Source organism: Vicia villosa, linkage group LG3 (assembly GCF_029867415.1).
Source record: "Vicia villosa cultivar HV-30 ecotype Madison, WI linkage group LG3, Vvil1.0, whole genome shotgun sequence".
NCBI classification, from domain to species: Eukaryota; Viridiplantae; Streptophyta; class Magnoliopsida; order Fabales; family Fabaceae; genus Vicia; species Vicia villosa.
In genome coordinates this window covers 132,101,274-132,116,067 of record NC_081182.1, presented here as the reverse complement: position 1 = coordinate 132,116,067, position 14,794 = coordinate 132,101,274, and the positions used below count along the sequence as shown (strand labels likewise).

Below are 14,794 nucleotides of genomic sequence, written 5' to 3'. Positions count from 1 at the left end.
TATATTTGATCGTTAGCTTTAATTTGGATTATTATTTTAGATGCATAGGGTCCGCAGTTCTAAATCCAATCTGAGAGGGTTCTGGAATTTCATTGGTTCTGTCTGAGTTTTACATCTTACATGGTCCAACGAAATCAATATAATGTTGTCATTTTCTTGTAACATAGTAGTCCGGGATTATGAAATTCAAGATTACCATTGTGGTGGAATTTAGGTTTTGATTCTCCGCATAGTACTCGTTGTTGTGATTTGTGATTCCATATGGTAGGTAAATGTAAGCATGTTATACTTGGTTGAAAATGTGTTGATGTAAAAAAGTATTGTATGAAATTTAAAATGCAACTCTCACAGCCCACCCCTTAATCCAGTGTTTGATCTTAGTAATTTGTGTCCGACCTTGTCTCTTGATGCTTTTTTATTCTATAATTTGTGTATCACCAAATGCACTAAGTGAGGAATACTTGTATGTTTTCTTCCTTACAGGTCCCTGCATCTAATCCAGAAGCAAACTGTGGCTACTTTAAATGGGCTACTTCAAAGTCTAAGAATAAATAAATTGGAATTGGAAACAACTTTAATTCAGCAGTCAATGCTCCATCTCAGCATCTAATTTAGCAACTCCTGATAATTTAGCAACTCCTGATTACAGATAAGGTCCATGGCAAAATAGGTGAAGGAACTTTTGGACAGGTCTTAGAGTGCTGGGACCGAGAGAGGAAGGAAATGGTCGGCATTAAAGTTCTTCGTGCAATAAAAAAGTGCTTTTGGTTTCATCGGAGTATCTTAAAGTCCCCGATTACAAGGTTCAATACTATTGTTGGTAAAAGAAACAATAAATTAATGAGGCTTTGGTTGCTTGTGATTTAAGTCATTTAACATTTGTTGCAGGCAGGAAGCTTTAGAGAGATAGAAGATGTTGCACCCTTGAAGGAGAAATTGGAAGGCCATTATCAAAGCAAGAAAGAAGTGGGATAGGTGTGAGCAAACTTAGGCTGCTTCTGGAAGAAATACTACAAAAGAGGTTTGTGAAAAGTGAACCTACTTTAGTTCCACAATGGTTGAGAAGTAATGGAAGTGTTACTAGTTCAGCCCACCATTATGCATCTTCATCTAATCACACTGGTAATTTCTATGCCTGATTATTTTTTTTTATCGTTTTATATATTCATCAATTCAGAATATTATGCATTTTTCTGATAGTAGAATTAGCATCTTATAATTATTACTTTTTTTGTTCTTTCCTTTTCTTATTTGTTTAAGAAATGTAGAATTTTGGATTTTGTTTTTAGTTTATATAACTAAGTTATCTCTATGAGAAAGAGGAAACGATAATAAATTAATGGGTTTAACATTGTTATGTAGATACTCATACTGTAGCTCACTCAAGGAATAGGTCTTCTAAAACAACTAGTGATTTTGATAGTCCTCGTTCTGTGTTTCTTGAACGGGCATTTTCGTCATATTCTCGGAGGGGCACTATCAACGGCTCGATATGGTTACCATTGATACATGTGGCCCTTTCTTGTAATAATTTCTTGTGTCTTGTTTTTTTGCATACAGAAAACAATTGCTTCTCCAGGACGTGGTATTTTGGCCATGGATGAATCCAATGCTACATGTGGAAAGCGATTGGATTCAATTGGACTAGAGAACACCGAAGCTAACCATCAAGCATGGCGTAAAATTATATATGAAGAAAGTGTTATGACTTAGTTAAAATATAATTTTTATGTGTATGATTTTATAATACTTGAAATATTATGACTGTACATAATTTTGTATACTTTTTGGTTAATATTAAAAATATTTTGACTTAGTTAAAATATGATTTTTATGTGTATGATTTTATAGTATTTACAATATTATGACTGAAAATAAAATATAACTAAATGGTGTTTATGAAATCGGGTGTAAATAGATATAATTGTTCATTCATAAATGGCGTATTTACACCCGATTTTTACTAAAATAGGGGGTAATTAAGAACATATTTACACCCGATTTTTATTAAAATAGGGTGTAATTAAAACATAATTAAGCCCAATTACACCCGATTTTTATTAAAATAGGGTGTAATTAAAACGTAATTAAGCCCATTTACACCCGATTTTTATTAAAACAAGGTGTAATTAAAACGTAATTAAGCCCATTTACACCCGATTTTTATTAAAACAGGGTGTAATTAAAACGTAATTACGCTCAATTACACCCGATTTTTATTAAAACAGGGTGTAATTAAAAACATAATTACGTCCAATTACACCCGATTTTTATTAAAATAGGGTGTAATTACAAACGTAATTTCGCCCAATTACACCCGATTTTTATTAAAATAGTGTGTAATTAAAAACGTAATTACGCCCAATTACACCCGATTTTTGTTAAAACAGGGTGTAATTAAAAACGTAATTACGCCCAATTACACCCGATTTTTGTTAAAAATAACGGGTGTAAATTCGTTAGACATTTCTCACCCTGTGGATATACACCCGATTTTTATTAAAAATAATGGGTGTAAATTTAATAAAAAAACGGGTGTAAATTAACATTTTTGTACTAGTGAAAGTCAATATTTGAATAACTCTTCCGATTTTGACCCAAAAGTCAACTGTTCCGATCTTTCTCCGATCTTTATGAAATTCCCGATTAATCCACTTCTGACCAATGGAAATCAACTGAACACTTCCACACAAGCATCATGCTATTCCTTCTCATAAAATCAGCTCTTGATCAATGTATTCGACTAAAAAGTCAACTGCGTTGACTTTGGTCAAGAAACCCTAATTCCGGATAATCAGATGAACATCAAGCTTGTACTTTTCAACCAATGCCTTGAGTTGAGAATGAGAGAATCCTAATCCAGGTGGACTTCAATGAATATAGAGCCACATGATTACACCTCAGATCCACACATTTGGTAGGAAACCCTCTGCCATAAGAGATATCCCTTGCTAGTCTCTGATTAATACCAATGATATGAATGCATGAGTTGTATTATGACCTAAATGGTGTATGCATGTGAATTATAAGCCAGATGAATAAGGGTAGGACAAATTTGGGGTATGACAGCTGCCCCTATTTAATCGTCTTAAACCTGAAGGTGAGATTGGCGTTAGCCTTTCGAACATTCGAGGTAGAAGAAGATTAAATATCAAAGTACCAGAAATTTGTCCCAAAGAGAGGATGGTATAAATGATATCCTTATTTTTTGCTTTTGTTTTGATATCTGCTGGGGAAAGAGAATTTTGCTTTTTTTTGGTGAGAGTATTTACAGTGTGTAATGGATGTGAATGGTGGTAGCTTGTAACGTAGCCTAGGTGCCAATACAGGGTTTTCAAAGAGAATGGTTATATGAAACAACGACTGGAAGGGAATAGATCTCGTAGCGATCTATGACTCAACATCGGGACTGAAAGGAATAGGATCTCGTGGCGATCTATGACTCAACATCGAAAGAAGATCTCGTGGCGATCTTATGACTCAACATCAAAAGAAAATCTCGTGCGATTTTCCACACTTTGGAAAGGAATAAGATCTCGTGGCGATCTTATGACTCAACATCGAAAGAAAATCTCGTGCGATTTTCCAAACTTTGGAAAGGAATAAGATCTCGTGGCGATCTTATGGCTCAACATCGAAAGAAAATCTCGTGCGATTTTCCACACTTTGGAAAGGAATAAGATCTCGTGGCGATCTTATGACTCAACATCGAAAGAAAATCTCGTGCGATTTTCCACACTTTGGAAAGGAATAAGATCTCGTGGCGATCTTATGACTCAACATCGAAAGAAAATCTCGTGCGATTTTCCACACTTTGGGAAGGAATAAGATCTCGTGGCGATCTTATGACTCAACATCGAAAGAAAATCTCGTGCGATTTTCCACACTTTGGGAAGGGATAAGATCTCGTGGCGATCTTATGACTCAACATCGAAAGAAAATCTCGTGCGATTTTCCACACTTTGGAAAGGGATAAGATCTCGTGGCGATCTATGACTCAACATCGACTCGACATCGAGGGACAAACGAAGACATTGTGTCAGACATTCATCAGAGCTGAAGATACCTCGCATCGGCACCGTGGTTGGAAGAGATTTGAAATGTAGTAGCAGATATCAATCGGAATTTGTAAGGACAACCTTTTGTGTGGGGATGTATATTGTCTTGACTGGGTGCGGATTTGTATTATCTGACTTATGCTTTGTTATGCATGTTTGACTTTTTCTATGGCGTAATGATCCACTGTAATGGATATGCTACGCTTTCGAGGATGCAATGCTATATGCAATGGATTCTATATGCAGAGAGTGCCAAATAAAGGCCCTTGGTGGGACAGAGGAGTAGAATCATTGGGGTCCGTTGCTTGTGATCTTGAGACGCCACTGCGGGTGGGCGTTGAAAACCTCATAGTGCCAAAGATGATTGGCAACTGTGTGGAGGATTAGAACATAACTCTGTTGGGGAGGAAGTGACTTTGCTTGACTTTCCTTACATCCTATACTGCTTGGGGAACGTGAGTTCTGAGAGACCATTCTTCGTCTGCCATATGGAAGAGGGATATGGACCTTTTCATGTGCTCCATGCTTACCAGTGCTGATGAATTATACCCTGGAACTTTCATGCGGGATGATGATGACCTTTGTGACATATCATGAGCCAAGATGATGGCTAGAACCTGCAACCTGCACAGAAAACAACGTTTGGATGCAAATGGTGCCCCTTCGAGCACTTTTATGTTTACGTAACATCATGTTTCGTTTTGATTTTGTGATTATTGCCCCCATGTTCTCAATGCAATGTTTAATAACGAATTAAATCACACCTCGCATGCGTAAAATGAAAAGAAAGAAAGCTTTTGCACCAAAAGATCATTTTATTGATGGAATGCCTGTGAATAGGCTTCTGTACAAGGAAGCAACTCCTAAATGAGGTAGTTGCGAAAAAGAAAATAAAATGCAAAGAACAAAATGGCAAAGAGAAATGCTCGGATTTCCATTAAAACTGATATTGCTACAGTTCCCATATCCTCGATCCTCTCAATGCTTTGCTTCAGAAGGGTAATGGTTGGATTGATCCATCCGTTCTGTCAAGGGCGTATGGTGGTCTTTGTGAAAGATATTCAGACTGCAGCCTCTCGCTTTTGATCCCTAACTTTTGCCTGGATCGCCCTTTCGGGTTTTCAATCCAGCGGGATGCCCCTTTTTGTCTAAGTCGCCCTTTCGGGTTTTCAACTTAGCGGGTTATTTTCTTTTTTTGTTTTATCCCTAATTTTTGCCCAAACCCTTTTGGTTTGCCGGGATGCCCTTATTTTGCCTAGGTACGTCGACCTAGCGGGTCTTTTATGCGTAATATTTTTTGACTGAGTCTGAATTGACTGGAAGCGGAACGTCTTCCCCATCCATCTTTGTCAAGATTAAAGCACCACCTGAAAATGCTTTCTTCACAATGTATGGTCCCTCATAGTTGGGAGTCCATTTGCCCCTTGGATCGGTATGAATTGGCAAGATCTTCCTTACGACTAGGTCACCTGTGTGGAATTCTCGAGGCCGAATCTTCTTGTCATACGCTTTCTTGATCCTCTTTTGGTACAACTGGCCATGGCAGATAGCAGATAAGCGTTTCTCCTCAATTAGATTGAGATGATCAAGCCTCGTTTGAACCCATTCTGTTTCATCGAGTTTGGCGTCCATCAAGACCCTCAACGAAGGAATCTCCACTTCGACAGGTAGTACGGCCTCCATACCGTAAACAAGAGAGAAGGGAGTTGCCCCAGTTGAAGTACGAACCGAAGTTCTATAGCCATGCAAAGCAAACGGTAACATTTCATGCCAGTCCTTATACGTTCTGACCATCTTCTGGACGATCTTCTTTATATTCTTGTTAGCAGCTTCGACTGCGCCATTCATCTTTGGCCGATAGGGTGATGAATTGTGGTGTTTAATCTTGAACTCTTCGCACAACTCTGCCATCATCTTGTTATTAAGATTGGACCCATTATCAGTGATGATCTTGTTTGGAACCCCATATCGGCATATGATTTCTTTCTTGATGAAGCGAGTAACGACCTGCTTGGTTACGTTCTTGTAAGAAGCAGCTTCAACCCATTTGGTGAAGTAGTCGATAGCAACAAGAATAAATCTATGTCCATTTGAAGCTTGTGGCTCAATTCGTCCAATCATGTCAATGCCCCACATGGCAAAGGGCCAAGGTGACGTCAGGACATTCAGAGGAGTTGGAGGAACATGAATTCTGTCAGCATACACTTGGCATTTGTGACATTTCTTCACATACACATAACAATCACTTTCAATCGTCATCCAATAATATCCTGCTCGCAAGATCTTTTTGGCCATAGAATGTCCACTGGAATGAGTTCCAAAAGATCCTTCATGGATTTCCCGCATGATCAATTCTGCTTCGTGTCTATCCACGCATCTGAGCAAAACTGAATCATAGTTTCTTTTGTACAGGACGTCTCCTGACAAGAAGAATTTGGATGCTAACCTTCGAAGCGTTCGCTTATCACCAATCGTAGCATCTTCGGGATACTCTTGCTTCTCAACATACCTCTTGATGTCGTAATACCATGGCTTTTCATCATACACATCTTCAGTAGTGAGACAATGAGCAGGGAACACATGGGCAGGCTCTTTGTAACGGAGGATCGTTATGTCCGGCATTTCTTTAGGGGAGCTAACTCTGAACATAGCCGCCAAAGTAGCCAAAGCATCTGCCAATTGATTTTCCTCTCGGGGGATGTGATTGAAAGTGATTTCCTCGAAAGCGGGCAACAACTCCAAAATATAGTCCTTGTAAGGAACTAAGTTGGGGTGTCGTGTCTCCCAATCACCTCTTACTTGATGTATGACCAAGGCAGAATCCCCATAAACCTCGAGGATCTTGATCCTCATATCAATGGCTGCTTCGATGCCCATTATGCAAGCTTCGTACTCTGCGACATTGTTTGTGCAATCAAAGCATATTCTAGCTGTGAAAGGGATGTGGGTTTGACGAGGAGAAGTCAAAACTGCCCCAATACCATGGCCCATAGCATTTGATGCACCATCGAACGTGAGAGTCCATCGCTCTCCTGGTTCGGGTCCTTCACTATCATCCAGTTTCATGATATCTTCATCAGGAAAGTCAAACTTCATTGACTGATACTCTTCTAATGGCTGATGAGCAAGATGATCTGCAAGGACACTTCCTTTGATGGCCTTCTGTGTGACATACTGGATATCATATTCTGATAAAAGCATTTGCCACCGGGCTAGTCTTCCTGTAAGGGCCGGTTTTTCAAAGATGTACTTTATCGGGTCCATCTTGGAGATCAGTAGAGTGGTGTGAGTCAACATATACTGCCTCAGTCGGCGAGCAGCCCATACCAAAGCACAGCAAGTTTTCTCGAGTAGTGAGTAACGGGATTCACAATCGGTAAACTTTTTGCTCAGGTAATAAATGGCGCACTCTTTTCGACCAGACTCGTCATGCTGGCCCAACACACATCCCATAGATCCTTCAAGCACAGTTAAGTACATAAGAAGCGGCCTCCCAGGAACCGAAGGCATGAGAATTGGTGGCTTTTGGAGATACTGCTTGATCTTTTCGAAGGCTTCCTGACAACGGTCATCCCAACGGATATCTTGATTTTTGCGCAGCAGTTTGAAGATAGGTTCACAAGTGTCAGTGAGATGAGAAATGAACCTGGCTATGTAATTCAACCTTCCAAGGAACCCTCGAACTTCTTTTTCATTCTTCGGTGCTGGCATGTTCTGTATTGCTCTTACTTTATCAGGATCGACCTCAATCCCACGTTGGCTTACAATGAATCCAAGTAACTTTCCAGATTGCACTCCAAAAGTGCACTTGTTTGGATTAAGTATCAACTTGAATTTACGCAAACGAGCAAACAATTTCTCAAGATATACCAAGTGTTCCTCCTCAGTTTGGGATTTTGCAATCATATCATCGACGTACACCTCAATCTCTTTATGGATCATGTCATGGAAGAGGGTCACCATTGCTCGTTGATATGTTGCACCAGCATTCTTAAGACCAAAAGGCATCACCTTATAACAATATGTACCCCACGGAGTGGTAAAGGTAGTCTTGGTCATATCTTCAGGAGCCATCTTTATTTGATTATAACCAGAAAACCCATCCATGAAAGAGAACACCGAATACTGAGCAGTGTTGTCGACTAGCACATCAATATGAGGCAGAGGGAAATCATCTTTCGGACTTGCCCTATTCAAATCTCGGTAGTCAACACACATGCGTACCTTTCCGTCCTTCTTAGGAACAGGTACTATGTTTGCAATCCAAGGAGGATACTCACACACAGATAAGAAACCAGCCTTCAACTGTTTTTCAACTTCTTCCTTGATTTTCAAAGCCATATCAGGTCGTGTTCTTCGTGGTTTTTGCTTTACAGGCGGACATTTTGGTTTGAGAGGTAGCCTGTGCATAACTATATCCGTGTCTACACCAGGCATGTCTTCATATGACCAGGCGAAGATATCAACGTACTCTCGAAGCAACTCAATCAACCTTCTCTTTACATCACTTTGCAAAGCGGCGCCTATCTTGACCTCTCTCTTTGCTTCTTCTGAACCGAGGTTGATGATTTCTATGGCTTCTTGATGCGGCTGAATAGATTTCTCCTATTGTCTCAAAAGTCTTGCCAATTCTTCAGGGACTTCACAATCTTCCCCATTATCCTCATCAGCTTGGTCAATTGGATTCTCAAGGATATTAAGACGTGGAACTGTAACATTATCATTTTTGATGGAATTCGAGCCGGATCTGCACGATGGATGATTTATGCCTTAGAATGCCACACATAAAAAGGAAAAAGCTTTGCCATTTTTGAAAAAGTTTTTAAAGTAAAAAAAACAAAAATGAAAGAAATGGAACAGTAATTGCATGCGAAGATATGTTTTTCATTCAATATTAAACAAATTGAAACACATGGGGGGCCCTTCTTTATACAAGAGGTCAAAAATGCTTAGGGCGAAGCATATGACTTATTGAAACAAGAAAATTACATCTCCATAAAAGTGACTTTGGGGATGTCCAAGATAGTCCAATTGTTGAGTTCCTGTCCAGGAGCAGCATTGCAAATGAATCTGGAGAGATCTTCTTCATCATCATCATCCACGGCGAGAACCTGACTTCCAGAATTGGTGCTTGCACTGACGAACACTTGAGAAATGGGGGGAATCACCTTCTTTCCAGGAGTTATGCTGAGCTGAGTAGAGGAAGATGGCTGATACCCAAGGCCATACTTGTCTCGCTTCTCATGAACATCAATCAGCTTGCCCCAGGCACTATGGGGAGTACCAGCTTCTAAGAAGGCCTTAGCATCATTCAGAGACGAGAGGGGTGCTCCGAGTTCCTTCTTATTCTCAACCACAGGGAGCTTGTCAACTGACACAATCTCTAAGGCTTGAAAAGGTGTCTCTTGTATCTCTCCCTCCACTTCAACATAACGGTATGATGCCAGATTATTGACTATCAAATCCTCTTCACCAGTGATCACAACGATCTTGTCATTCACAACAAATTTCAAACACTGGTGGAGAGTGGATGTCACAGCTCCAGCAGCATGAATCCAAGGACGACCCAAGAGGCAAGTGTATGAAGGGTTTATATCCATAACGTAGAAGGCAATGTAGAACATGTGAGGACCAATCAAGACAGGCAGATCAATTTCTCCTTCTACGGACCTTCTAGAACCATCAAATGCTCTAACGCTCATAGTGCATGGTCTCATCATAATCCCATCCATACTCAGCTTAAACAAAGTGGCCTTGGGCATCACATTGAGAGAAGAACCTGTATCAATCAGAACTCGAGACAACACAGCATCCAGACACTTGACGGAGATATGCAATGCTTTGTTATGTGCCCTACCCTCAGGTGGAAGTTCATCATCAGAAAAACCCAAACAATTACCAGCAGCAATGTTGGTCACAACCCCTTCGAACTGAGGCACAGTAATATCTTGAGTTACGTGAGCGGAAGCCAGAACTTTCATCAGAGCATCACGGTGAGCTTCAGAATGTACCAAGAGAGACAAGATGGAGATCTTGGCTTGAGTCTGGTCAAGTTGGTCAATCACTTTGTAATCACTTTTCTTAATGATTTTCAAAAGTTGCTCGGCATCTTGGGCATTACGTGTTACAGGAGGATCAACAGCAACTTGCTTTCCTTTTGCTTGTGTACTAGCCTCTTTGTTGGTCTCTTTAGGAGGCGGAGGAGGGGCAGCAAAGATCCGACCACTACGGGTAATGCCACTAGTGCCAGTAATATTTGTGATACTCGACGTACCCACTGGAGGACAGTCAAACTTCTTCCCTCGAATATACACGGCATTATAACTCCAAGGAACAGCCTTAGAATCATTCACAGGAGAGGGAACAAGAGACGAGGTTGAAGGCGTCGAAGGAACATTTGGAACCTGAATAACCAACGGAGTCCTCGGAGCCTGAATGACCAGAGGAGTACTCGGAGCATGAATGACCAAAGAAGTGTCCTGAGTCTTTGGTATCTCGGCAGGGTAGTAAGGGATCTCTAAAGTAGCCACATCTTCGACAGGAACGACCCTTTCCACTCGAAGAACACCTTCATCCATTAATTCCTGGATTTCTTCTCTCAACCTAGTGCACTCCTCAGGATTAGAAGAACATTGCAAACAGTAGTCATGTAGTTCACACAAAACCTTTTGTTGCATAAGATACTCTCTGACAACTGCCAGCGGCATCCTAACCTCATTAACATCATTTACCAGGATCTGATCATCACATAACTCAATAGCGTTGGTCGTACCAGCATGAGGAGGCATAGGATTATTCTGCACATTAGGGCCAGTAGGAGCGAACGAGATAAGCTTGTCGTCAAGGAGATCCTGAACTTTCAATTTGAATGCTCTACACTTTTCAATAGTATGGCCTGGAGCCCCTGAATGAAATTCACATCGAGCATTAACATCATAACCGGGAGGGAGAGGACTAGGTGGAGGTCCAAGTTCACGGAGTTGTACCAATTGACCAGCAAGCAACTGAGGGAGAAGCTGAGCATATGACATCGGAACCGGATCGATACGCCTATCTTGGAATCTTGTTCTTTGCGGGCCCCTTTGACCTTGAGGCCTAGGGTTCTGTTGACGATTCTGAGGAGCAGCAGCTTGTTGTTGTGGTACGAAAGGCTGTTGGGGTGCCATCCACGGTTGTGGAAGAGCAGCAGCATATGCTTGAGGGACATAAGGACCAGGAACAGCATAAGGCATCGGATAATAAGGAGGTGGAACAGCAGAATATGCAGGAGCTCGGCCTTGGTCAACAGAAGCGGTGCTAGTCTCACCTTCCTTCTTCTTCACAAACCCAGAATACGGCTTCTTACCATTACCACTTGAATTGCTAGGATTAGTAACACCTTGAATGGTACCAGCTTTGACACAGTTCTCAACCCTCTCACCAATGATGACCACGTCCGAAAAGGAAGGAGAAGTATTACTAACCATGTGCTGAAGATACGGCCCTTTCAGAGTCCCCATAAACAGATCAATCAACTCTCGGTCCAATAAAGGAGGTTGGACTCGAGCAGCAAGTTCACGCCACCTCTGGGCGTATTCCTTAAAAGACTCTTCAGATTTCTGTGACATATTTTGCAGCTGGGCACGGCTAGGAGCCATAGCAGTATTGTAGTGGTATTGTTTTAAGAAGGCATCAACAAGTTCTCCCCAAGTACTGACATTAGACCTCTCGAGTTTCATATACCACTCCAACGGGGCTCCAGTGAGACTATCCTGGAAGAAATGCATAAGCAGAGGTTCGTTCTCAGCGTGACCGGCCATCTTACGGCAGTAGGAACGAATGTGAGTCTCTGGGCAGGTAACTCCCTTGTACTTATCAAAATCTGGCACCTTGAACTTCGGGGAAATAACAATCCCAGGTACCAAGCACATAGCAGCAGTGTTAAAGCTCGAAGTTTTAGCAACCTCAACAGCCTTAAGGCGTTCTTCAAGAGCTTGGTACATCTTAGCGGTCTCAGTCAACTCAGCAGTAAGATCATGTTCAAGATCAATAACCTCATGGTGGTCGTCCACTACCTTCAGTGTCTCATTAATAGGAGTCTCTTTAGTTTTCACCCCTCCGTCAGCAGAATTGGTAGGAGTATCTTTGACCAAACTAGCGACACTCTTTCTGAGTTCATCCTGTCCTTGAACAACGGCATGGAGAGTCTCCATAAGTTGGGCCATTCTTTCCCCCATAACATCCATATCCCTACGGAGGGCAGCCTGATTCTGTTCAAATTGTTCCATGATTCTCTCGTTGCTCCGGGTACGGTAAGGATGTAAGAAAGTCAGCTTCGTCGTCGGGAAAGAAATCTGTCGCTGTAAGGGACCCCAATTAGTTTCTTGTACAATAACCTGAAAAATGCAATGTGATAATGTGAATGTATGAGTGCATGTGTGCGTATGACGTGATGTGCCATTTTCAGAGTATCCAAGATTTAATATTGATCCAGAATAGCTAACAATGTGACAAAAGATAAGTATCAAGAGAAACTAGTTCTTTTTATTCATAACAGAAATTTAAACTTGGGCAAGCCATACATCAACAAGATAGTTCAACAAGGGAAATAAAAGACCCCATCCAACAAGTCTGGTGGTGGTCGAGACATACAGACTCAAACATCAATCCATCTGAATATAAAACAGAGGTCCTCCTTGTCTGAAATGCTCGTCGCTCCACTTCTTAGTTTCATCAAACAGTTTCTTGGTTGCTTCTCGATCTCTTCCTTTAAGAAGGCTTTGAATCACCTCATCTTTGCGAAACAAATGCCCATCTAGCTTCTTGCAGCACTCCCTGAGTTCGTCACATCCTTTGCATTCTGGGAGATAATCCTTCTCAGACACGTCCTCCATACCCATCATTCGATCTCTGAGCTTGGCGTTTTCTTCTGTTAGTCGGGCGGTGCGGAGGTGACTTCCTTTCAGCTGAGTCTCAAGCGCTATCCTTTGGGTGGTCTCTTCTTCCAGTTTCTTTTTCAGACTCCTCACTTCAGCTCTGGCCTCCCTTTCTATCTTGAGTTTGTAAGCCTTCAAGTCTTCTCTGTACTCTCGTTTGAGTCTCTCTTCTGCCTCTTTTACGGCCCTTTTTATGATCTCCTGGTGATCTTCAACAACAACAGTAGTATCCCTTTCACCTTTTTCCGTTCTAGCCCTCTTTTGAACTCTCGAAGATCCTTCTTTCAGCACCTTGGCTTCATGTGTCAACTCAACCCTTATTTGGTCCACAAGATGATGTTTTGGTCGCGCATCTGACTTCTTTTCGCGCAATTGGGTGCTTTCCATATTTACTGAGATGCAATTCTCAGCAGGCATAATGGCAATTGGAACCTTAGGTGGTTGCTTGTACAATGGATTAACCTTCGGGAAAGGCAACAGACGATCTTTAACTCTATCCTCAACCCAATCCGTGTAGGCTTGTTTGGCAACGGCATTCTTTTCACCTAGAGAAGTCTGATCATCTGTATGGATGCTATTCCAGGCACTCCTCACCTTTTCTAGACCCTTTGGATCGGTTCCTTTCTCAAAGCAAACGGATTCGAATATCTCTTTGTCCAAAGGCTTGTTTTCAAGTGCAAAACCCAACTGACGCAGCGCTAGCTTAGGATTGTAATTGATAACACCTTTCGTTCCTATGAGGGGAACATTGTCAAAAGTACCACAACTAGTTATAACTTCCTCAACGTCCATTCCGGTAGGACACCAGACAATGTCGTTCCCAGTAAGCCCCATGATCCTTTGAGGCCATTTTTGTGAGTCTTTTGTTGTAACAAACGGCCCGCTTTTAGGTAAATGTGAAGTGAACCACTCATATAGCAACGGTAAACAACTCCCAACTGATCCTTTCTTCCCATACCTGGAGTGGATGGTATAATAAGTATCTGCTAAAAGAGTGGGCACAGGATTTTGATCCATGAAGAGACAAACAGCAGTTAGATCGACGAAATTTGGAATATTCGGGAACAACACCAAACCATAGATCATAACGGCTAGGAGAGCGTTGAATTCTTTCCATTTCTTCTCAACAGCAAGGGTGTCGGCCTTCTTTATCAGAAATTTCACATGGAATCCGTGGGTTCCACCATTAGGCTTCCAGTTATCTGTAACATCTTTCATGCTCAAATAAAGAGCACCAGCAATTCGGTCCATTTTCGGTTTCTCAGGTACACAGACAAAAGGGATCCTATGTTGAACCTTAATCATGAGGATGTCAGCATATTCTTCAAGGGTTGGTGCCAGTTGGTAATCAAGAAAGGTGAAACATCGTAACTCAGGATCGTAGAACTGAAGAAGTGTGTATAGAGCCCATCCATCAACCCGAGAAGTTAACATGTGTAAGATATGGCCATATGTCTTCCTGAACTCATCCAAGTTATGCCCGGTAACTAAAGTGCTCAACTGAATCAGATGTGTCATATCCTCACGAAAGAAACTGCAGGTGAATGTACGCTTGGTAGCCTCTTTTGTAGCGGTCACGTTGTTAGCCATCCTGGATGAAAGGTAATAACCTCAGATACCCTGAAAAAAATGGCATGCATATGAGAAATAATACTATTTTTCTTTTCTTTTTTCTTTCTTCTTTTTATTACATCTTTTCTTTCTCCTTTTTTTTTTTGAAAATAAATATGCCATGATGAGAATGATGCAACGGAGGTTTCCCCACATAGGAGAAGTGTGTGTGGCCTCTGAATGAGATCGGACGATGCAGGATCAAAGGTC

At 41.4% G+C, this 14,794-nt stretch overlaps 1 protein-coding gene and 1 long non-coding RNA gene across 2 annotated transcripts; one reads left to right on the top strand and one right to left on the bottom strand.

Annotated features, from left to right (window-relative positions):
• Positions 1 to 386: 386 nt before the first annotated feature.
• On the top strand, positions 387 to 1,653 carry LOC131656670 (uncharacterized). The gene is made up of 3 exons (XR_009300239.1): positions 387 to 803; positions 889 to 1,122; positions 1,561 to 1,653. It is a non-coding gene; the product is annotated as an uncharacterized LOC131656670 (long non-coding RNA).
• A 1,127-nt stretch (positions 1,654 to 2,780) lies between these two features.
• On the bottom strand, positions 2,781 to 14,563 carry LOC131658990 (uncharacterized). Its single transcript, XM_058928235.1, has 4 exons — positions 14,270 to 14,563; positions 13,699 to 14,164; positions 12,934 to 13,593; positions 2,781 to 2,854 (listed from the first exon to the last, which is right to left on the bottom strand). The coding sequence occupies exons 1-4, from the start codon at positions 14,561 to 14,563 to the stop codon at positions 2,781 to 2,783; spliced, it is 1,494 nt and encodes a 497-aa protein (XP_058784218.1).
• Between the last annotated feature and the right edge of the window lie 231 nt (positions 14,564 to 14,794).

What these genes read in the sequence shown, in the direction of transcription:
- LOC131658990 (XM_058928235.1), bottom strand. Translation starts at nt 14,563, where the DNA reads ATGGCTAACAACGTGACCGCTACAAAAGAGGCTACCAAGCGTACATTC. An exon ending in TCCCCTCATAGGAACGAAAG is followed by an intron (nt 13,594 to 13,698) that starts GTGTTATCAATT and finishes GCTTTGAGAAAG; the next exon opens with GAACCGATCCAAAGGGTCTA. An exon ending in GCTCAGAGATCGAATGATGG is followed by an intron (nt 2,855 to 12,933) that starts GTATGGAGGACG and finishes CACCTGGATTAG; the next exon opens with GATTCTCTCATTCTCAACTC.